A 23,768-nucleotide genomic window follows, 5' to 3' on the forward strand; every position below is an offset into this window, starting at 1 on the left:
ATGGGCACATTTGTTTTCAATTTATTCATTGTTGTGTGGGATGTATCGTTTCAAAAGCAGCTGTGAAACTCCATCACTCCACATGCTGCTCATTTGAATTGTCCTAACAGCCCCAGAAAACCCCCATGTACACTGCACTCACCTCTGCACTCTTCCAGGTAGACCCCAGCAATATACTTTGACCCCATACTCATGGTTTTCCTTCATAAAGTTATCTTCACAGTTTACTCCAATGCCAGTTAAGAATATTGACATCAGAAGGTGGTGGGTAGGGTGTAGGGTGGGATGCTTAGTCTAGGTAGCGTTTCAGGCCAATCCAAGGATACATAGCAAGATCTCCTCTCAAAACAGAGAAAGAAAGAAACAAACAAACAAAGAAAGAAACAAAGAAGGAAAGGAAAAAAGAATATGAACACCCCCAAAGCAGAACCAACTTGCAGAATACTAATTCCTTTTGTTTGTTTGCTTGTATTTTGAGACAGGGTTTCTCTGTGTAACAGTCCTGGCTGTCCTGGAACTCACTCTGTAGACCAGGCTGGCCTCGAACTCACAGAGATCCACCTGCCTCTCCCTCCCGAGTGCTGGGATTAAAGGCGTGCGCCACCATTGCCTGTCCCTCCTCAGAGTTTTTGGTTGTTTTGTTTTGTTTTTGTTTTTTCGAGATAGGGTTTCTCTGTATTATTTTGGAGGCTGTCCTGGCACTCGCTCTGTAGACCAGGCTGGCCTCGAACTCACAGAGATCCACCTACCTCTGCCTCCTGAGTGCTGGGATTAAAGGCATGCGCCACCACCGCCCGGCCCTCCTCAGAGTTCTTAATGATTCTCCTGCCTTCACTTCTAGGGTGCTGAGATTGCAGGTAGAAGTGGCCAACAAGTGACAATACCTGATTCTGAGGGCAGGCCCCTGAGGGGTGGTGTGACTCATCCTGGCTCTACAAGAAGATTTTCCTTGATCTATGGCTGTTGGCCCTTGGTGCTGCCAGTTCCTGCGTGTTTCCATGCCTGGGGTCTCATGCTGCGACTGATGAGACTCGTCACTGATGGTCCTTCCTGACCACGGAAGCAGGAACTTCAGTAGCTGCTCTGTGGCTTCCCAGGGTGGCAGTGGCAGTGTTGTCAGTAAAGCCCCCCATGCCTAGGAATCTGAACTGACAGAACTGCATTTGCTCTCAGTTCCGGAAGTGTGGTGTCTGAATTTGTCTTGTGGATGGGCGCTGGGGATGTAATTCAGTCGATAGGGTGTGTGTCTAGCATGCACATAACCCAGGTTAGAGCCCTAGTGCTTCATAAAACAAAGCTGAATGTGGCGGTGCCAGCCTGTGATCTCCGTGTTCTGGAGGTGGAGGCAGAAGAATCAGATGCTCAAGCTCATCTTTGGTACGTAGTGAGGTTGAGGCCAGCCTGGGTTACATGAGATTCTGCCTCCAAAAAAAGCACACATCTCTAATCCCAGCACTCGGGAGGCAGAGCAGACAGGTCTCTGTGAGTTTGAGGCTAAGCCTGGTCTGCAGATGGAGTTCCAGGACAGCCAGGGTTACACAGAGAAACCCTGTCTCCAGAACCCCCCCCCCACACAAATGTGGACAAGGTCACTCTTACTGCCAGAGCTCTGGGGGAAAGGTGTCTGTAACATCTCCTAGCTGCTTGTGACTGCCCTCTGTCTTCATCCATTCTTAGCTTGTGACTGAGTCACACCTGTGTCTGCCTCAGTGACCACATGGCCATTTTTCTTCTTTGTGTCACCGCACACGTTCTCTCCCCTGGGTTACTAAGTCTCTAAGGATACAACACTGGATTGAGAGGCCATGAAGACAATTTAAAATGATCTCATCATCAAAATCAGATTCCATTCTTGGGCTTCAGGAATTTCATATGCACATGTCTTTGGGGGGGTACATTCCACTTACCCTGCTATAAAACCTAACATGGAAATTGGTATAGAAAAAAGAATGGGGGAGTTTAGGATTGGTTATCTGGGCAAGTGTGGCTGAAAGCTCTGGATATAGCTTGTCTTAGGGAACAGGTCAAAGGGCAACATTAATTAAACACTGACTAATCAGATTGTCCCCTATGGTCACCCAGGAGTTGGAACCCAGAGTGATTTAAAAAAAAAAAGTATTCAATGGTTTTGGCTACAGCATGGAATTTATTTCTTCACTCATTTATTTTGAAAAGTTCTCCATGTATATCACTAGCTGGCTTAAAACTCACTATGTAGTTCAAGAAGGCCCTAATTTATGATCCTCCTGCCTCAGCTTCTTGAGCAGATAGAATTTTAGGCCTGTACCACCAGACCTGGCAAACCTAGTGTGTTGTGTACACAGAGCAAGTGCTGACCCACAACAGTTAACCCAAAGTAATATTCTGTATTCAGTTTTTGAAACTTGAATGCATGTATACAGTATTTTTTGATCTTATCAAACCCCTACTAGCTCCCTCCAACTCTTCCTAGGACCATCCAACCTGTCTCCCTCTTGACTTCCCATCCTTTCATTATTTTTGTTGTTATTGTTATTTTTGTTGTTATTTATTTTTTGTTCTGAGCCATATCTCCAGCCCCCTAGCCCACTGATTCTAATTAATGCTGCCTATGCACATTGATGGGGGATTATCCACTGGGGCATGGACAACCTACCAGTGAGTGCCCTTATCCCCAAAGGAAAGTGACTGTCTCTTTAGAAGCCATCAGCTGCCAATAGGAGTGGGAGCTCAGGAGTCCCTCCCTCATCCATGCTGGGATTTGTTTGTTTATTGTTTGTTTGCTTGCTTATTTTTTGAGACAGGATTTCTCTGTATAGCTCTGGCTATTCTAGAACTCACAGGCATGTGCCACCACCATGCTGGAATTTTGACTGGCTTGATCTCCCGCAGGTCTTGTGCAGGCAACAACAGCTTCTGTGAGTTGCTGTGTGTAACAGTGGGTCGTGTCTAGAAGACACCTCACAGTTCTCCTCCAGCTCTTACATGCCTTTTGCCCACTCTTTTCATGTGTGCTGTTCCCTGAGCCTTGAGTGAGGGGAGGTTGATACAGATGATCCATCTGTGTCTGAGCACTCACAGCCCCAGTGGGATTTTTAAAACAGTCATCCAGAGAGACTAAAGACTACCATTCCTAAATATTTGTTCTAGGCACAACTTACTACCCAAGGGTGCTGTCTGCCAGCCTGAGGTGGCCTCTGGGAGGCCTCCTTGTCTGACTGTGCCAGACTTTATCAGGGAGGAGAAACTGCCGCTGTTGGTCCCAACATATAAAAACATTATTTATTTGTATGTGTGTGGATGTTTTCCCTGCATGTATGTCAGCGTGTCACATGCATGCCTGGTGCCCTCAGAGGCCAGGAAAGGATGTGGGATCCCCGGGACTTGAGTTACAGATGGTTGTGAGCCATTGTGTAGGTGCTGGCAATCTCTCTGGAAGAGAGGCCAGTTCTCTTAACTGACGAGACTTCTTTTCACCTCTGTCCCCAGGCTTTACTGGATCAGGGATTAGGTAGGTGCCCAGCCTTAGCCCATAAGATGAGCAGTGTTGGAGAACTCACAGTCCCGGAGGGAGTGGGACACTGCAAGGGGTCACAGCAGGGAAGTAAGCATGAAAACTTGGATCAAGACTTTGGGAAGCCTGATGCCAGGGGGTTCACTGTCAGCATATTTAAAATGCAGTACAATTTGGAAAGATGTTTCCTGATGTAATACAACCCATGGTGCACAAGGAAGTGTCATTACATTGAAACTTGACTCAGGGTGCATGCCATTCTTCCAAGAAGATGGGTTCTGGAGATAGGCTATCTTCAAGTACTAACTTAAGGGCTTAAGGAAGGGTCTGGCCTGGTGTCAGTCATACAGATAGTGTAGAGGTCATTTGGGTTATTAGCAACCTCTTGTCCTGGTTATGAGAGCTTGGGGGAGCCTCTGGCTATACACATAAATATAAGGGTTATTTAGACTACTAGGTATCATCTCCTGTCCTGGTGGTGGGAGCTTGGAGAGCCCCTGGCTGTGAGGGTCATCTAGATTACTTGCCATCTCTGGTCCTACTTATAGGAGCTTGTTATGGCCTGGCCCAATAGATAATGCAGATCACCAGGCTATTAATCACTTCCAGTTCCAGGCGTTCTGGGTGGAAGAACAGGTTTTACATCTTTCGCAGTGGAAAGGCAATTCTGAATGCTTAACATTCCTGGTTTCTCTGGAGGTCTGTGGGAGCAAGCACCTTCACCGTCCCAACAATGGAGCCCTCAGTACGTCCTGTCCCTCAGATCACTGATGGACCTCTGCCTTCGTCCTGTGGCACCTGCTCCTCAAGCAGTCATTCACTTCCACTGCTAATGTTACCCTGCCATTCATTGGAAATGCCACAGCCACCACGCCATCCTGACATATACGCATCTCATGCCTCTGTTGCTGGGAAAGTAGTAACAATAGCTGCCTCCTCCCCAGACCCCCGGTGCCCCCACCTACCTTCTTGCCTCAATCTGGATGAAGGACCCTCACCCCTTATAGGACACTTACGGTGGAGAACGATGGCTTGCCCAAGAGCGTAGAGGGATAGGGGAACCCTAGTCATAGTCTGGCCCACCTATGAGTGGCCCCAAGTTTAAGCTAGGGAGGGTAAGCCTCTGGGGTCCTCTTAAGGGGTTCATGCCTTAGGCTATCCCTTTGGGCCTCTTCTATTCTGACTCAGGCATTTATTTATTTATTTATTTATTTATTTATTTATTTATTTATTTTCGACAGAGTCAGTTTCTGGCTGTCCTGTAACTCACTATGTAGACCAGGCTGACTTTGAACTCACAGAGATCTGCCTGCCTCTCAGTCCCAAATGCTGGGATTAAAGGAAGCCATGAGTCACAATGCCCAGATTCAGTTCTTATTCTTATTATAAAGAGATCTGGGATAGCACTTTTGCCAGAGCTCTGTCCCTTGGCCCAGCAGAAGCTGTTATCAGACTTTTATGCTTCCCCAGGCAGGAGTCAAGGAACTTATGCTAGCCCTGGCTGGCCCCTCTTGTAGAACCAATTGAGCTGGTAGCCCTGTGTGATTCAATCAGCAGGGGTAGTTGTTAGGCTAGGGGTATTTGTCATGTTGCATCAGATGGCGAGTGAGGCAGGGCAAAGAGGAGGTGTAAGATATCTGCAGGGTTGAGCCCTGCTGAGACCATCCAGGATGCAAGAGGCCAGGAGGGGCAGCTTCTTCTGTCCCTGAACATCTGATGCTTCCTCTTTGATTTTGACAATCATAAGCTGTTACCTTGTCACCCTGTGTTTCTTCAAGTCTTGTATGTGTGTGTGTGGTACAGTGAAGTATTTTCTGGATGGGTAGATAGATGGATGGAGGAATGAGCGGGTGAGTAGGTAGATGGATAAGGAATGAGCGGGTGGACAGGTAGATAGATGGATAGATAGATGTCTTAGTCAGGATTTCTCTTGCTACGATAAAATACATGGCCAAAATCAACTTGGGGGGGTTGATTATTTCAGCTTACACAACTTTGAGGTTATTCTCTGTCTTTGAGGGAAAGTCAGGCCAGGAACCTGGAGACAGGAACTGAAGCAGAGGCCATGAAGGAATTCAGCTAGTAAGCTGAGTTACTTGCTCCTAATAAATTGCTCAGCCTGCTTTCTTACACAATCCAGAACTCCCTGCCCAGGGGAGGCATATCCCCCTCGTAGGCTGGCCTTGCTGACATCAATCATTAATGAAGAAAATGGCCCCACAGGCTAACGTGGTAGAGAAATTTTCTAAACCGAGGCTCCATCTTCTCAGATAACTCTAGCTTATGTCAAGGCAACAAAACAAAAATCAAAACCCAACCTGGACAGTCGGCGTGTGAGTGGTGGGTAGACAAGGGGATGGGTGGGTGGGTAGTGACAGACCAGTGGGGAGGTGATGGATGATAGGTGGGTATGTAGGTGCGTAGCAGCTAGGTAGGTATGCGTGTGGGATGGGTGGGTGAGCAGGTAGACAGGATGTGTGAGTGGATGAGTGAATGGGTCGGTGGGTGAGTGTGGCCATGAATTCATGCCAGGCATGGTGCTGGGTGCTTGGAGAACAGGGTATAGGTGGCTCCACAGCCAGGTGGACATCACAGGGCCTCCATTTAAGGAACAAAGTAAGAGGTTCTGTCAGGCCCGACGGTTGGCTGTTTGGGCCTGAGAAGACACACATTTCCCAGACTCCAGTCAGCTCTCTGTTCGGTTTAATTAATTTAGACATTGATACTAAATTCTATTTTTGGCAAACTTTTAAATGTATTTGAAACAGCTTGAGCATGAAAATCTTTTTCAACTGTGAGATTTATGGAACCTAAATATACTTAGATGAAATGCTTCTGAAGGGGACTTAAGGTTTAGATGGAAATGTGCTGTATGTGTAAGGCATACCCTATATTTTGAAGAAAAGAAAAGGATGTAAAAAGGGCTCGTTAGTAAGTTTTAATGTTGATCAGGTATCAAAATGACAATGCCTCAGACATGTCGCATTAAACAGTGTCTCATTAAGACTGATTCTGCTCACAATGAATTACTTACTGGTCGACCATAGAAAGGGATACAGACCTCGCTAAGCAAAGAACACGAGGGAACCTCAGGCATAGTCAAGGAGGAAAAGCCAGGCTTGAAAGGTCATGATCAGTGCGATTCCAATGACACAAAGCGTCCTTGGTAGATACACTCAAAGCAGATTAAAAAGTGGTTGCCGGAGCTGAGGGTGGGTTGCCAGAGCTGCTGGGGGTTACAGTTGGGTGACAAATGCTTCAGGGTTGGGACATTTGTGTTGTGTCCTATCAGGGAGGTGTTGGAGCAGGTGTGGTCTGCACATTCCCTCGGCTATACTGACTTCAAGGTGGTATGTCTGGAGGACAGTCGGAAGGACCCCGGAGAGGGATACCTCCTCTGGAGTTGAAGGAGAGTTTCTGGCTCTGGTGAGGGTCGGGGGGAAGCACAGTCAGGTTTTCCCTGTCTGTGTGACTCACACTGTGGGTACCAACTTGTTCTACTAAGACCCAGCACTTCTAGAAGTCAGTGTGTGGTCAACTGAGACCCAGAACATGCTTCGTCCTGTGGGGACTCTGGCATCACCCCCCAACACCCGCCAGGCCACGTCCATTATTCACATGCAGCCAAATGAAGCTTGGCTTTCTCTGACTGGACCCTCTCCATCTATTTAGCATCCAGGTGGCTTGCGGCTCTGTGGTGAGGGCCCCTGTGGAAAGCAGCGTCCCCTCCCCCAGTGCTGCCTCTCAGTCTCTTATGGACAGCTGACCTGTGTCTGGACTCTGTACTCTCTTAAGACTATGCTCACCTGCCCTGAAACACAGGGTCTTTCCAGGAGCTACTTAAACTCCGCCTGCAACTACAGCTTCAAGACAGGCCCGGGGAGCCGTCTTTATGTTTTGCATAGTCACTGGCTGGTGTCCAAGCTGTGGCTGTGTCAACAGCAAGATTTCAGAGACCTCAGTGTAGGGGTCAATCCCTAGACTGTGGCATTTGGCTTCATTTTGAAATTGAAGCAACTATCAGTAATAGTCTACATTTTGCCTTTTCAAAGGAAATATGCGGAAGGCCCACACCCACCATCCAGCAAGGCGTGCTCCATCTCCATGGCTGGCCAGATGGTCTTTTCCTACACCTATAATTTCCTGGGAAATTGTGACAGCTGAATTTGCCTGATGGAGCTCCAAACGGAATTCGCAAAAATGTGTGTTCATGTGGGTTGGATGTGAGAATAAACCCCTCACCCGGTCAAAACATCCACTTCCCCTTCTCCGGGAACAAAGCCAGCACTGAGTTAGAAAGCCAGCACTGAATTAGTATTGTCTATTGGAGGGATATGGGTGTGGTGGGTGGGTAGATGCAGGTATAGGCGGGTTGATAGGAGTGGGGCAGATAATGATGGACAGTGGGAGGCTGGCTTGATCCATGTAAGAGTAATGGGCAGTAGCTGGGCCATGGTGGTGCATGCCTCTAATTCCAGCACTCGGGAGGCAGAGGCAGGTAGATCTATGTGAGTTCGAGGCCAGTCTGGTCTACAAAGCTACACAGAGAAACCCTGTCTTGAAGAATAAAAAAGAAAAGAAAGGAAATGGGCAGAGGATCATGGGAGGGCTGGGCGGAGGAATGAAGGGCTAAGTAGATTAAAGTGTACTGGACAGAGGGCTGGGTGGCTGAGTTCAAGGAGCAGGAAAGAGGGCCAGGCGTTGGTGGCGCACGCCTTTAATCCCAGCACTTGGGAGGCAGAGGCAGGTGGATCTCTGTGAGTTCGAGGCCAGCCTGGTCTACAGAGTGAGTTCCAGGACAGCCTCCAAAGCCACAGAGAAACCCTGTCTCGAAACCCCCCCCAAAGAAAGGAGCAGGAAAGAGATGTAAAAAGAGGGTCCAGAGCTGGAGGGAAGCCAATGGAAGGTCAGGTGGTAGAAAAAAGGGAGGCCAATGGTGGTATTCCTTTGGATGGGAAACTTGGTGGTAGGGAAGAGCCTGTCGGTGGTGGTCTTTTTGATGAAAGGTATGGAGACCGGGCAGTGTGTCTGAGTCTTTGTTGGGGAAGCATGGGCTGAGAACTATGGCTGGACTGGCTGTGGAGGTCCAGTTCCTTGGATGTTCCAGTGTCTGTAGAAGCTTCCTTCCACTGAGGCAGGTGTCATGCAAAGCAATGTGTGCTTAGAGGCACTTGAGTTCTAGTCAAACACTGACCCTGGACTACCCAGTGAGCAGTGTCTGAGCGTATGAGGGGCACCCACTGCAGAATCCTGGGAGGGCAGAGACAGACTGAGTTCCATGACTTCTCTTGTGTTGAAGGTCAGCCTAGAGTAAACGCAAACAGCTATGCTGGGAGCACTAGAGAAAACTGACTCCATGTTGAGATCCTGGTTCAAATCCCTTCTCTACTAGCCAGACCTTGGTCATGTCCCTCTTTGATGGAAGGGCATAGAGGAGGGGCATAGAATATGCAGCCAGGGAAGGAAGCTGTGCCAAAGGAGGTTTGCTTGGGGAGATTCTGTCATTCTTTATTTTTTCATTTCCTTTAAGGCAGTGGTTCTCAACCTTTCTAATGCTGCCATCCTTTAATACAGTTCCTTGGGTTGTGGTGACCCCCAACCATAACATTACTTTTGTTGCTACTTCATAACTGTAATTTTGCTGTTATGAACAGCAATGTAAATATCTGTATTCTCTGATGGTCTTAGGAGACTCTTGCGAAAGGGTCTTTTGACTACCCAAGAGATCATGACCCACAGGTAGAGAACTGCTGCTTTAAGGGCTAGAAATGGAGCCTGGAGCCTCATGCATGCCAAACAGTGTTCTTTCAAAGAACCCCAGGCCTAAGTTACCTGCTAGGAGCTGAGTTCCACAAACGGCTTGCTTTGGGGGTGGGAGAGCGACAGGGTTGCATCTAGGTTCGGCTAGGTCTTTGCTGGCTGTGAAGAGCAGACTGAAGGCTGAGGTAGAAGCAGGCTGCTGAGGAACCTTGGCGATGGTGGAGCTAGGAGTGCTCAGAATGCGAATGGGGTTCTCGGACTTGCTGGCAGATCAGACATGCGAGAATTAACACTGGAGTCCATCAGGGATGCTGCTGTAGTGGACCAGCTGATAACAAGGAAGACAAAAGATGTACAGTTCAGTGACTTAGAACAGACTCTGGGCCAGGCTCTGCTGCTCCAGGCCCTAGGTCTCTGCACCCGTGCCTTCCTGCCAGCTTCTGTCCTCCAAAAGCATGCCTTTCATGGACCGTTAACTCCCAGAAGCCTTGCTGCCCCTTTCCAGGTCCATCCTTCTCTGCAACCTCTTACACGATCAGTCCACGGCCCCCTTCTACTTTCTGGGTATGCGGCTAGGGTTAGTAGCCCCTACCTCAGAGCTGATCACTGGTATTCAGCATAAGTGGCTTTCAGTGGAGCTCATCTCCAAAGTAGGGAGGTACTCTTGCTTCCTGGACATGTTCAGAGGGCAGTCCTGGCGATCAGTGCTGGGGCTGAGAGAATGGGTGGGGAAGAATGTTGAAGTGAAAGTATCCCATTTATCAGTACTCTGCTTGTTTGCTTGAGCCCATGCAATCCGACCTACGCACACACAGCAGACATCTGGAATACTTTCCACTCAGTTTTTTTCTTCATTCATCCCTATTATTTCTCTGCAGTTTCCCAAGGTCCCCACCACGTATATAGGACAACTGAATGTCCTCACTATTCAGATAAGGAGGTGGGTACCAGAGAGACAGACACGATTGGTGCAGGGCCACCGGTGCTAAGAGGCCTAGATCTTCTGATTTGGAAGACAGGCTAACTCCGATCTGTACTACAGTTCCCTCTCCTGGGGCATCTGGGATGTCAGCTGCCACTGCCCTCAAGACCACCAGGGGGCAGCAGATGAACGCCTGACTGATGTCAGATTAGTCTATGTCCCAGACCTAGTCTGGTCATGGTTAGCTTCCTAATGAGGCTGGAAGGTTGAGGGCATGGAGTGCAGAGGCCTCTTTTTCGTAAAAGAGCTCCCTGGATGCAGACACCCAGGTATGAGTGGAGCGGGATTAGCAGGGTGCTCTGTTTTCAGCTTTGCAATGCCTTTCTTTCTTTCTTTCTTTCTTTCTTTCTTTCTTTCTTTCTTTCTTTCTTTCTTTCTTTCTTCTTTTTTTCCCCTGTGGTGTAGGGTATTGAATGACTCTTAGGTCTGTCTGCCTGTGGCCTGGGCTTTGGCTGAGACTATTCAGAGGTGAAGTAGTACCTCGGCAGGAGTTGCAGGCTTACCTGTTGTTCAGCCTGGCTTCATCTGTCTCCTCTCTTGACCTCTAGGATTAGGTTTCATGCTTCCTCCTTAGGTGGGGAAGGGGTAAACTGACATCCTGCAGACGCTATTCTAGGAAGGCCTTCCCTGGTTGCAGGTGACAGGCTTTGTGTGTGCATCAAGATGGGGGGGTTTGTCCTCCTGCCCTGGGCCGGGTAACTGAGGGAGACGCAGGGGCTGACACAATGATGCCTAGCCCACAAAAGATCGAGTCAGGAGGCTCTTGTGGACTGGTCACTCCCCTTTATCCCAGCTGCCTTCCATGACACCCGTCTCAGAGAAGGCTTGGCTTTGTGGGGTTCCCTTTACCAAGAACCCACGGCTCCTGATAGATGAGTCCAGAGCAAAGTAATTTCAATTGCAAAATCAGCTATCTATGCTTTTGAAGTCCCTTCCACTGTCACAAGGTGCTCAGGACATTACACTGTCGATCTCTCCAGCCCCTCTCACCAGGGAATCTACGGGCTTGCCTGTGACCCTAGGTGAAGGATTTTTCTCTCTCTCCCTCTTCGGGGGGCGGGGTGTCCTGCGGATCTTGGCAAGGACAGAGGACTGGAAGGGAACTCTGAAAGACCTGAGCCCACGAACCAGATTGATGGAGCCATAGGGGCATGAATGTGTAGCCCAGCCGGATAGGCATGCCCGGGTCTGTCTTGTCTTTGCAGAGGGCCATGCAAGAGTGCCCCGCGTTACAGGTGTCACCTTCTAGTCTCCACCGAGGTGCAGTGGCTTCACACTCTGCAGGAGAGACAGCCGGCCTGGGTCCACGTGCACCTAAGGGAAAGTCGCCCGCCCAGAGCCAGAGCTACAGCCCCGCCCTCCTCAACTTTCGCTGGCAGCCCCGGGGCAGGAAGTGGGAGGGCGGGTTGGAGGCGGTGCTTGGGCCGCGGGGGCGGTGCCGGACTAGGGTGCCAGCTCCGCCCCCGGCCCCGCCCTGTCGTGGCCGCGCCCCCCGCACCCCCAGCGCCCGGGAGCGGAGGAGCATCAGAGTCCCAGCGCCCCGCGAGGAACGCAGAGCCCGCGGGCCGGGCGAACAAAGCGACGGCGACGCGGGCAGCCCAGGCGCCGGACGCACGGAGCAAGCGACCCGCTGCGCCTTTGTCTCGGGCGGGGCAGGAGCGGCGGCCGGCGCGGGGCGCCCCGAGCGCAGAATGCGGCGCCCGGAGGGGCGGATTGAGGAGCGCTGCGGCAGCAGGAGGCGTGGAGCTGGGGCCGGAGCCCAAGCGGACTTGTGTGTGTGAAGGGGGTACCCGGCGCGCTGCCCCGCGAGCGCCTGGTGGCCGCACGTGGGCGGGAGCGGCTGCCCGCTAGTAGCCCAAGAAGGAGGAGGAGGAAGAGGAGGGCCGCGCGGCCGCGCAGCGGGGACCCGGGGCGGCCTGCGCGAAGCCCCGCCCCGGCCGCCTAGCCCGGCGCGGGCGGGCGGGATGCCCCGCGGTCACCGCACTTTGGCCAGAGCGTTGCCCTGAACGAGCTGGTCCTGCGGCGGCGGCGGCGAGCGCACGGGCGCCGCGGGCGCCATGGAGCAGTGGCGGCAATGCGGCCGCTGGCTCATCGACTGCAAGGTCCTGCCGCCCAACCATCGTGTCGTGTGGCCCTCGGCGGTGGTCTTCGACCTGGCGCAGGCGCTGCGCGACGGAGTCCTGCTATGCCAGCTGCTGCACAATCTCTCCCCCGGCTCCATAGACCTGAAGGACATCAACTTCCGGCCGCAGATGTCCCAGGTGAGGGTCCAGGCGTGTGCGCTGCGGGACAAGGTAGCTGGAGCGCCGAGGTGGCGGCCACGGGAGGCCCTGGCGCCCAAGTCCGAGCGGCTGGCTCAAGGGCCAGGAGAGACGGGGACACGTCCCTATCTCCGTTTCTCGCTCTGGCGAGCGGTGGTCCCTGAAGACGCGAAGTTGACCAAAGTCTCCCAAGCCTAGGGCGCTCCACCACCGCCACGGGGACCGTTTGTGTGCGCCGGCTCCCGGGTCTGCGCTGCCTCGTGGAGGGCGACTCCAGCCTCGGCGTGGCGCCCAGCATTGCAGTCTCTCGCCCAGGCCGGGGTCCCCGAGTGTCCCTTGCAGCCTGGTGCGTGCCACGCTGAGGCCGCATCCTCGAGCTGCGCGGCTGGCGGCCGGAACCGGTGGAGGATGAGCTGGAGCGGTGGCTGTGCTGGCTCAGGGCGCGGCGGAGGGGCTGGGTCGGGCGGGGTGCGCGGGCCAAAGGGAGCGGGAGGGCCGGGCGCCGCCCCCTCTCCGGCTTGCGCCTCCTCCTGGACCCCCAGCCCGGGGTGAACTGCCTCGGGGCCTTCCTGGAGGGCCTCTGGGAGGGAGTTCCCTTCGTCTCCTCACCGCCCCTACTTCGGCCGTCGCTCTAGTGTGGCCTTTGTGGACGCTGAGGCACGCGTGTGGCCGCAGGGCAGGGCAGGGCAGGAACATGTCCGCTTCGCTGGCCAAAACTGCTTTTCTTGGCCCCTTGAAGGGAACTTGGCCGAGAGTTAAGCTGATTCAAGGCTTCTGGCCCGCCTACCGGGGGTCCCGGATTCCCCGCCCGATCGCTCTTTAAAGGGATCCTGGTTCAGCCAGTGCTGTCCTGGCGCGACCCGCCCACTTCGCAACTCCAAGTGGACGCTGGGTATTCACTACCGGGACCTCGGGAAACGCAGGGTGGGGGTCTGTGAGCGTCACTGATCCTAAATATTCTGGCGGGTTCCAACCCCCCTCCCCAATCTTCTGCCCTTTGGCGGTGCCTGCCTGCCTTTCCGAAGAGATGGGGCCAGCTATTTCCCTTTTGACAAAGGAGAGCCTCAGAAGGGAAAAGAGAGGGGTTGTCCTCTTACTTGATGGTAACACCCCAGCAACCCGGAGAGTCAGAGAGGGAGCCCTCGGCTTCACTTGCGGCTAGAGCCCTGAAAGGTCTGAGTAACTGTGCCCAAGTGGCGAGCTTCAAGGGTTGCTGTAGAGACTTTTAACAAAGTGTGAGCCCCCCTCCCCCACGTTGGGGCTGGGAGGCTGTGGAGTTCTTAGCTCCTTTCATGACCAGAGGAAGCAAAGGGGGCAGCTCCTGCACACAGCTGGGTCTTGACTCCCCTCTCTCTCCTGGGCTGTTGCTGGACTGCTAGAGACCAAGGCTGGCTTGCATCTGACAGGTTCTGCTTGCTGATGGGCCTGGAGGCTTGAGCCAGGGGGCGGCGTTAGGGGAGTGAGGCTAATTGGCAGGGAGATTGGGAGGGGCTGTGTCTGACTGTAGTGGCTGGTTCCTGTGATTTGGGTTGGATGGGATGAAGGATGCGGGCTGGGGCGGGCCTCAGGTTCAACACCTATGTTGGAAGTTTCTAGGTGCCATCAACTGCTGTACTGAGACCAACTCCGGGTTGATGCTCTCTTCTCACTTGTGAAGACTGGTTTGCCCATGATCTCTACACTGCAGGTGCTCTCTGAACTCTCACAGTACTGGGTCAAGCTTGACTTCATGGCCCTATGTGTATACTCAGAAGGAAAGAGACAAGAGTTGTTGCTAGGGCTGGCTGTGCAGGGTCTAGGGAGAGACTTCTCTCTGCCTACTTGCCCTTTGCTAAAGGGAAGCTCACATTTCTGATATGTGGGGAGAAGCTGTTATCTTGGTGTGTGGTTGCTGGGCCCAGAAGGAATCACAGCTACCCTTTCCTGGGCTGCCTGGGGCTAGGCACAATTTGTAGAGTTTGTGCCACCTCTGATCTGTAGACAACTGTGAAAATTTAGAGAGGTCCACAGATGTGCCCCAGGTCACCCAGACAGTAAATGGCATTACTAGCTGTGTATGTACATCTTCCTAAAGAAATGGTGATTTCAAGTCTACCCTCAGCTGACCTGCAGCCTCGCTGATTTCTTTGGGCTTTCCCTGGGGCCTGTGTGTGGGCTTTCTGGGGGTGATAGTAGGAGCATGCCTGGTTTCCCTGGACATCTGCATCCTTTATGGGGAGTCAGCAGGACCATTTGGCAAGACATGAGAGAGAATTTCCTTTCTCCCTGCTTGCAATGTGCCAGAACATGTCCAGCTCATTGGCCTCTGTTGTCCTCCATTCCTTGAAGGCCACATGACTTCTTGGTGAATCTTCAAGACTCATGGTTCGCCTCTCACTTTGAGTTTATCTCAGCTGGACTGTTGGATCTAGGGGAGCATAATGGCTTTTGTTTTTGAGAGAGGGTCTGTTATAACCTGGACTGATAGGTTAGGCTGACCCGGAACTCCCAGAGTTCCCTGCTTCTACCTCCTAAGTGCCGAGATGAAAGGAATGTACCACCATGCCAGGCCTAGCAGTGGGCATTTACTAATCATCTGTTGTGTACTGATAGCCACGGAGAGATATTGACTGCCTGCTTTGTTGTGCCGTCTTGAATGGGAAGGGCATACTTCGTTTTACTCCAATGCCTGGAAGCCACTTTGGGTTAAATAAGCTAATTAGGTATGGTCACTAGTTATTGATCCTAAGAAGGATCTTGTGGAGTTCAAGTGGCTACAGTATGAGTTCACAAGGGTGCCTGTGTCAGCTGACAATCCGCATATTTGCTCTGGGGAGGCCTCTTTCACTTACCTCTGTCATGCTTATAGCATCCTGGTGGCCTTCTCCCTTTGACATCGATGGTCTGTCTGCTGCAGGGGCCCAGCATAGATCTCTGAGTACCTGGACTACCAGGGTTTGCCTCCATGGGACCTCCAAGCTCCACCCCTTCCTGGCCCTCCCTCCTCTTCCCCATGAGTTTTCCTTTTGTGCCCACTACTCTGGTCCTACAGGGTTTCTCTGTGTAGCCTTGGAATTCACTCTGTACACCAGACTGGCTTTGAACTCAGAGATCTGCCTGCCTCTGCTTCCCAAGTGGGATTAAAGGCTTGAGCCACCACCGCCCAGCTCCAGCCTGGTTTAGGGCCTCTTCTTTCTCCAAGGAAACTTCCTTTGATTGCTCTCTCCTGTCTGGAGCCTTGTTCTGGGCTAACACTGCTCAGATATGTATGTATGTATGTATGCATGTATGTATGTATGTATATGTATATCTACTGTTGCACTTTCCACACCCTGTTTTCTCACAAATACCCCTTGCTGCCTGCTCACCTGGACTCAGGTCCTGGGGGATTTAGATCATGAAGGATGTTGCCATCTGAGTCGGTCTTGGGTCCTCAAGGATGTGAGCCTCTCCAGGCAGAGCTGCATCCTTTCTGACTCCCTTCAGCCTGACCTCCCGTGGCTACAACAATGTTCTTTCCTTTTACTTTCATTCAAGGAACCATTCCTTTGCCTGGCTCCATGTCACAGGCTGGGGAGGGTCAAGGGAGCAGGCTGGCCAGTGTTCTCATGAAGTCTCAGCAAGCAAGGGCAGCCAGTGGGTATGGATAAAATGTTTTGTGATTGAGAAACGGGCCGTTGGATGGGTACCCAGTTTCTTGAGAGTGTGTGTGGAGAATCTGTTGGAGAGGCTGAAATTGAAGACACAGGGGTTTGGGGAAGAAGAGAAAGGAAAGATGATTCTCAAGGAAGCCAGGCAGTTTTAACAGATTTATCTGTGGTTTTGTGTGTGTGTGTGTGTGTGTGTGTGTGTGTGTGTGTGTGTGGTGTGTAAGAGTATAGATGTCCTGGTAGTCAAAAGAGAGTATTCAATCCCTTGGCGCTGGAGTTACATCCAGTTCCTGATGTGGGTGCTGGGACCTGAACTTGGGTCCTCTGGAAGAACAGGATGTGCCATCTTTCTTTCCAGCTTCAAGCCAGGCAGTTTTACAGTCTGAGAATGGCTCTGTCTCATGGCCAAGTTGTGTAGTTGAGGTCACTTTCTTGTGGACCTCTGACGGTAAGCAGGAACTTGGTACTCTATGCCCCTAATGTCTAGTGCATTCCAGCAAGTGTGTGTGCACTCTGTCACCATAGCAGGACTGTCTGTATCAGAGGCAGTGGCTGTGGGCAAGGCTCCCAGGTGTCCCAGCTAAGTGTCCTTTCCTGCAAAGGTGACCTGGGATCTTCAGCCACACCTCTCTGCCCCAAGCCTTTCCCAGATATTCTTTCATTGGTCTTTACAGCCAAGGTGCAGGCTTCTTAGATTTGCATTTAGCTAATGCCTCAGAATTAGACTCAGGCCATCCGCCTGCCGCCCTTTCCCCTGGATCAGAGCCTTGCCTGTTGACTGGGGATGCTGAGTTTAACGGTTTGGTTATCGGGGAGCCTAGGTTTTAAGGAGGTGCTTTGAGGTAAGGTAAATATTGATTTTCCTCCCCTCCCCTCATCCTCTCTTCCTTTCTCCTCTCCCCACTTCTTTCTTTCTTCCCACCCAGCATGGGTTACGTTTCCTGTTTTATTCTAATCTGCTCCAACCATTATTTACCTCGGTGCTCACATTGTCTGAGGCGACAGTGGGAACAGGCCCAGGTTGGCATCTGTATATCTCTGGCACACTCCCAGTCATTCTGGGAGCATCGCTGACTTGCTGGCACAAGATGTGCTAGGCTCATCTGTGTATTCCTTTGTCCTAGCTCAGGAGTTGGCCTCTGCTTTAGTGGATGTAGTTCCTTGGTAGGAGAGGGGTATATAGAGGCCAGGATAAGGAAGGGTGTGCTCGGGACTCGTGGGTGCTCTTAGTGCTTACCTGGGTAGATGCGCGTGAAAGCATATATGTATATGTGTGTCTGCACACGTCTGTGTATGAACACATTCTTTTTAAAATTATTTTTATTTTATGAGCATTGATGTTTTGCCTGCATGTATTTCTGTGTGAGGGCATCGGATCTTAGAATTATTTTAGACAGTTGTGAGCTGCCGTGTGTCTGCTGGGAAATGAACTCTGGTAGAGCAGCCAGTGCTCTTAACCACTGAGCCGTCTCTCCAGCCCCATATGTTCTGTGTGTGTTAATAATGCTGCCAGTGCTGTTATATCTAGATTTACACAGGACTGGAGAGATGGTTCTGTGGGGGAAGAGTTCTTGCTGCTCTTGTGGAGGACCTGAGTTTGAATTCCAGCACCTATGATGGGTGGCTCATAAGGACTTATTATTCCAGTTCCTGGGTATCCAACACCCTTTACTGGCCTATGAAAACACACACACACACACACAGGTCTTTAGATTCACACATTCTTGGTGGTCATAACAAAAAATAAATATATAGCATTAATTAATTTTGTTTTCTTTTTGAGATAGGATTTCTCTGTGTATCCCAGAATTCACACTGTAGATCAGGCTGACCTTAAACTCACAGAGATCCGCCTGCCTCTGCCTCCTGAGTGCTGGGATTAAAGGCGTGCACCATCACTTCTGGGAAAAAGCTTATGATTACTAAGTGTGATTATGATGTGTGCGTGGGTAGGCTAGGCATACCACAGTATGCGAATGGAGACAACTCTTGGAAGTGGTTCTCTCCATCCACCTTTACCTGCCGCATTCCAGGGACTGAACTCAGGCTGCCAGACTTGCATAGCAAGCAAGCACCTTTGCTCCCTGAGCTTTGTACCACTATATTTTACTTAGTTTATGCAGTTTTAGCGAACAGCCTTGAGAGGGTGAAAGTCAGATCTTAGGGGGGTGTAGAAGCCCTATCTTGTCAGGGGTAAAGATGTGTATGTATAGAACCCAGCTCCATGCAGGGAGGGTGAGGTGTGTGGAGTGTCTGAAGGGCCCCTTGGGGCACGGGTAGTGGGAACAAAGTGGGAGAGTGTGATTCTGGGTGCTGGTGTTTCTGCATGGCGCTGTGATGCTCAGGGCAGCTGCAGTGCTGGGGACTTTCTGAGAATATGCAGGCACAGGACTGCAGGCAGCATTGCCCCTAGGCCTGGGTCTGATGTCCGCAGAACGGACATTCGAGCATTGAGCAGCGTCTGCTGAAGGGCAAACACAGTCAGCACTGAATTGTTTGTGCAGTGTGCGTTCAATAAAGAAAATAATAACCTGGTTTGCTTGCTAGCCAGGGTGCTGCTGATAGGAAGCTGAGGGACAGGCCCCAAGCCTTTGTGAAAAACTGCCTGTTCCTGCTTTGGTCGCTGGGGACATAAGCTCAGTAAGCTAGGAAAGGGGAGCTGTCAAACTGTGCCCCTACTTGTTGGGGGCCTGACAAGGAAAGTGTTCCCTCCAACCCTGGAGGGAGTTCTTTCTTGCTTTGAGGGTTAGGTGACCCAATATGTGCCTACCCTGAAGGAAGCTCTTTTTACTCTCTGAGAAACCATGGGGTCTCCAGGGGACAGTTGGCAATATCATCTCTTTTGAAATATTATTCAGTTTATTTTTTACTTATGTGTTTGTTTCTGTGTGTGTGTGTGTGTGTGTGTGTGTGTGTGTGCACACTTGTACAGGTACCTGTGGAGGCCAGAGAGGGTGTCTGATCTTCTGGAGCCGGAGTTACAGGTGGCCTGAGTGAGAGCAAGTGCTCTTAACCACTGAGCCATCCCGCTGTCCTCCCCAATTCCTCTTTTGAGGACACTCATGATAAAGCATTTGTCACCCGGCCTGTTCTTTTTGTCTCTGTGTCCAGGATGTCTGTGGGTTCAGGAGCACAAACTCAGAACAGAGACCATGCAGAGTAGTGACAGGCTGGGCGGTGGACCTTTTGTCAGGCAGATGCAGGTCACAGACTCCCCAGTTGAGCTCCCCCTTACCTCCCCACATTCCTTGAAAATATCTTTTTCTCCCACATGCAAACCTGGCCACCCATCTTTCTCCTGGAGCAGGGTAATCAGGTTTTTTTTTTCCTGTCAAGTTACACTGGAATATTTTAGGCATTGTGGGCCAGATGGCCTTTGTTGTAATGCTCCCCCCCCAACTCTGCCCTTAGAGCAGGAAGCTATAGCCGTACCTGTTCTCTGGCCTAAGAGTGCTCCAGTGCCATGCATTTGTGGAGACAGAATTCTGAATCTCATTAAGGTATTACTTTCAGCCATTAAAACAGAACCTTTCTTAGGAGCTGAGGATGTTGCTTGGGGGACGCCTGGCAACTCATCATTGAGTATAGGGACCAAGAAAGTAGCTCAGCAGTAGAGGACTTCCCTAACGGACACAAAGTCCTAGGGGTCAGTCCCTGGGGGGGGGGATATCAGCTGTGGGTTGTATAAGATAAGGCCTGGGACTTATAAGACCAGCATCCCCCAGGCAGTTAGTGGTGCATGACTTTAATCTCAGCACTTAGGAGGCAGAGGCAGGTGGATATAGGACAGCCAGGGCTACACAGAAAAATTCTGTCTTGAAAAACCAAAACCAAAAAAACAAAACAAACAATCAAAAAACCAAGGGGGGAAATAAAACAAACTGGAACTGGGAGTGCTAGGGGTCAGCCTCAGGTCATTCCCTCTGTCCTGGTTGGTTTTTCTGTCAACTTGACACAAACTGGAGTCATCTGGGAAGAGGAACCTCAGTTGAGAAATGCCTTCATCAGAAGGGAAGTTATCTAGGGAGTTCTTTTTTCTTGATTAATGATTGATGTTGGATGGGCCCAGGCAGCCCTCTGTGGGCAATGCCATCCCTGGGCAGGTGGTCCTGGGGTGTTTAAGAAAGCAGGGTGATGGGCTGGAGAGATGGCTCAGAGGTTAAGAGCACTGACTGCTCTTCCAGAGGTCATGAGTTCAATTCCCAGCAACCACATGGTGGCTCACAACCATCTGTAATGAGATCTGGTGCCCTCTTCTGATGTGCACATGGAGGCAGGGTGTTGTTTTCATAATAAAAAAAAAAAGAAAGCAGGGTGAGCAATCCGAGGGGATCAACTCAGTAAGCCTTGCTTCAGGTGAGCAATCCGAGGGGATCAACTCAGTAAGCCTTGCTTCAGGTTAGCAATCCGAGGGCATCAACTCAGTAAGCCTTGCTTCAGGTCCTGCCCCAGGGTCCTGCCTTGGCTTCCGTTGACGATGGACTGTAACCTGTAAGCCAAATAAACCCTTTCTACCCAGATTGGTTTTGGTCACGGTGTTTTGTTTATTTCAGCGGTAGAAACCTAGCTAAGACACCTTCCCAGCAGCTTCCTTCACCCAGCTGGTCCCCCAAACCCATTTCACGTTCCTCGCTGGTGTCAGGTGTCCCTCGTTTTCTGTCTGGCACCTGGTGCTCTAACTAAGCCTCATGGCTGCCTCCTGTTGTTGCTGCCCACTTCCTGGTCATGTATGTACCTGGCAGTCCCTCCCTAGCCTTACCCTTTCTTTCTGTCCTGCTCCCACCCCCGCACCCCCCCCAGGCCAGGTCACAGGGCGCTTGGCCTCCTTTACCCCATACTGGTTCATCTCTGTTCTGCTGGTCTACACGTTTCTGTTTGTGCCAAAAGCCCTTGACAAGCTTGTCTAACAGGAAGTGCTGGACAAGAGCGAAATGCTGACCTGTTTTTCTCATGCTTCCTCGATGACCTCGGTCCTTGAGGTCAGTTAGTGCCCCCAGTAAAGTGTCCTAGATGTGGCAGCCAGGCTGGTGAGGGTCCTTTGAACTTGGCTTCCTTACCTGAAGTAGGATGACAGCCCTCCCACCCCAAGGCTCTTAGGAGGATTTTGTGGGAGATGTGTGCCTGGCTGCCTCAGGATGCTGTACGCCCTGCCCCCTCGCTCTATTGCTGCTTACTCCCGTGGTACCCAGATCTGTGCTGTGTTTGACGGCCGTCTTCCTTACCTGTCCCTTCCCTTGCCACCAGTGCCCAGCTGCAGCAGAGCCCTTGACAGGCCACCTGGCTCTGCTCAGACAGGGCACTGTTAGTTAATATCCCACAGGCCCGAGAAGGCGGCTCCTTTGGTATTTTGTCTCTGGGCCGAGTCTGAGATGACTGAAAAGGCCTTCTGCCCTATCTCTGGCTTCTTGGGCAGGGACTTCTGGACTGGGCAGGCAGGAGATGGGTACACTCATCTTTGCTGTTAGTATGTGTCCGAGTTGTACCAACCCTCAGCACAGAGAGGTTGGGATGCAGATAGCTAGGGGGATGGGAGAGGACTTCCTGGAAGAGATGGTACTTCAAAACTGGAAGCCTAGCCGGGCGGTGGTGGCGCACGCCTTTAATCCCAGCACTCGGGAGGCAGAGGCAGGTGGATCTCTGTGAGTTCCAGGCCAGGCTGGACCGACAGCCTCCAAAACAATACAAAAAACCCTGTCTCGTAAAAAACCAAAAAAAAAACCAAAACAAAGTTGGAAGCCTTTTGTGTCTAACCCTGGAGAAGGGTGCTGTGCCAGGGAGGGGGCTTTGTGTAGACAGAAGCTTGGAGGCTCTTCCTCCCTGTGCCTCACCCTAGATCGTGGGGTTCTGTGTTTTGTGAGTCTGAACCCTAGAGGCAGGCCAGGCACCAGTGGGCGGGGTGCTTGTGACCAGTGAGGCCACAGGTTGAGTCCATCCTCAGTGCCTGGCAGGTGTGGTGTTGTTCCCATGGCGGCAGGCAATAAACTGAGCCTTGAAGAGATGGACAGTTTGGAACATCACAGGACTGGTGGCCTGTCCCAGGGCCAGTTGGAGAATGGGTATGGGGGACACCAACCAGGACAGGGCCCGGTACTATGGGGAAGCAGTGTTTGAGGCTAGGCTCTTCTGCTTTGGCAAACATTTGTGTGTGCCCGATGCCTGTGGAGGCCAGAAGAGGACGTTGGATCCCTTGGGACTGGAGTTAAGGACAGTTGTGGACCTCCATGAGGGTGCTAGGAACTGAGTCCAGGTCTTCTGGAAGAGCAGCCTGTGCTCTTCACTGTGGAGCCATTTCTCTAGCCCTCCAGGGAGCATTTATTTCTTGACCACCCAGGCTCTGAACTGGGTGGCTCTGGTCTTGTTAATGGATGAGGGAAGGGGCAGGTGAGGGGTCAGCTGAGGTCCTACAGCTGTGTGGGGACCCAGACTTCTCACCCCCTGGGGCGGCCTCTTGCGTCAGAGGGTCCCCTCCGTTGTCTCTGTCACCACACTGCTTGCAAACCTGCAGGCCTTTCTCAGGGTCCTAAGGCTGGCGGGAGGGTGGGATGCCAGAAGCCCCGTGACTGAATCCAAAGGTGGCCTTAGGGCTGGCTTATCTGGCTCTGTCCTGGCTACATGACTTCCTGGACTATCCTTGACCTGTTTCCAGGTGGTGGGGCGGGGAGTCACCTGGTCACTTCCGCAACCCCATTTGCAAAGCATCTGCCGTTGGACGTTGAGCCCCAGAGAAAGCTCTGTGTGCAGACCTGATGAATAGAGAAGGAGGCTGGCAGGAAGCTGGGCCTGGGCATCGCTACCTGTCGGACCTTTAGACTGGCGTCCTGGTCAGGTGATGGTGGCCCCTTTGCCTTCTTGTGTTTCTTGGGAAGTTCATGTTCCCAAGTGTTTCAGCTTAGCCACACCAGCAAGCGGGTAGCTTAAGGGAGGCCGGGCTGGGGCCTGCTGGGGAGTGTGGGCTCAGGGCAAGGCATCCTCACCGCCGTCACTGGGCTCCTGTCTGTCAGGAGTAGCCACGGCCCCTGCCTTTGTGTTTCCGCACACAGAAGTCTCCTGTGCGCTCCTCCCGCCTGTCAACATCCTCTGTGGAGCGTGGCCATGCCACATCCGCTCCTTCCCCCAGGGCTGGGATCCTAGACCCCACCCACTCACACAGAGCTGACCTTCTCTGCAGACCACTGGGAACCCACTGGCTCCATCCTGGTCCTGGCCTCAGGCACTTGGACAGGGTGTGGTTGCAGACGAGTCTCTGGGTGGATATCAGCAGAGCTCTGGACCCCTTAGCCCAAGTCTGACTCCTGTCATATCACCTCTTGCAGATACTGTCTTCCTGGCTGTTGGTTTTAGGCCTTGCTTTCACATTCTCTGAACGGCCTTTCTAAGGGCCACTGAGTAGTGTTTGGTTGAGGAGTGATTGGGGATAGCAGAGGGAAGTCATAACTACGAGGACAGTGCCTGACCTGTGAGAAGGGCCTTGTGGATGGGGCACCCCTACCCCCCTTACAGAATTGGAGCTGCTTCCTCCCACCCAGCTGCTGACAGGCCCAACAGAACTGCATTAACTCCTGGCCCCCTTACTTGGCCCTAGTCATCCCCTGCTTCCCCCCTTCTCCCTCAGCAAGTTTGAGCCCACACTTAGCCTGTGATCC

At 51.9% G+C, this 23,768-nt stretch overlaps 1 protein-coding gene and 1 long non-coding RNA gene across 7 annotated transcripts in view; one reads left to right on the top strand and one right to left on the bottom strand.

Moving 5' to 3' along the window:
• Positions 1–6,418: 6,418 nt before the first annotated feature.
• On the bottom strand, positions 6,419–11,722 carry LOC121140315. The gene is made up of 2 exons (XR_005877093.1): positions 9,846–11,722; positions 6,419–9,581 (listed from the first exon to the last, which is right to left on the bottom strand). It is a non-coding gene; the product is annotated as an uncharacterized LOC121140315 (long non-coding RNA).
• Positions 11,723–11,732: 10 nt separating this feature from the next.
• The window catches only part of Vav2 (vav guanine nucleotide exchange factor 2), a 163,719-nt gene continuing 151,683 nt past the window's right edge, over positions 11,733–23,768 (top strand). For 3 of the 6 annotated variants that reach the window (XM_040745163.1, XM_040745162.1, XM_013124731.3), the window contains exon 1: positions 11,734–12,496. In XM_040745163.1, the coding sequence (XP_040601097.1) occupies positions 12,293–12,496 (204 nt within the window). In that variant the 5' untranslated portion in view covers positions 11,734–12,292. Of the gene's footprint in view, positions 12,497–23,768 lie in introns of all 6 variants that reach the window. The other 3 variants (XM_040745160.1, XM_040745161.1, XM_005085404.4) reach the window with 2 other exon arrangements.

The sequence above is a fragment of the Mesocricetus auratus genome, unplaced genomic scaffold (genome assembly GCF_017639785.1).
Source record: "Mesocricetus auratus isolate SY011 unplaced genomic scaffold, BCM_Maur_2.0 Super-Scaffold_100004, whole genome shotgun sequence".
In the NCBI taxonomy this organism is placed as follows: Eukaryota; Metazoa; Chordata; class Mammalia; order Rodentia; family Cricetidae; genus Mesocricetus; species Mesocricetus auratus.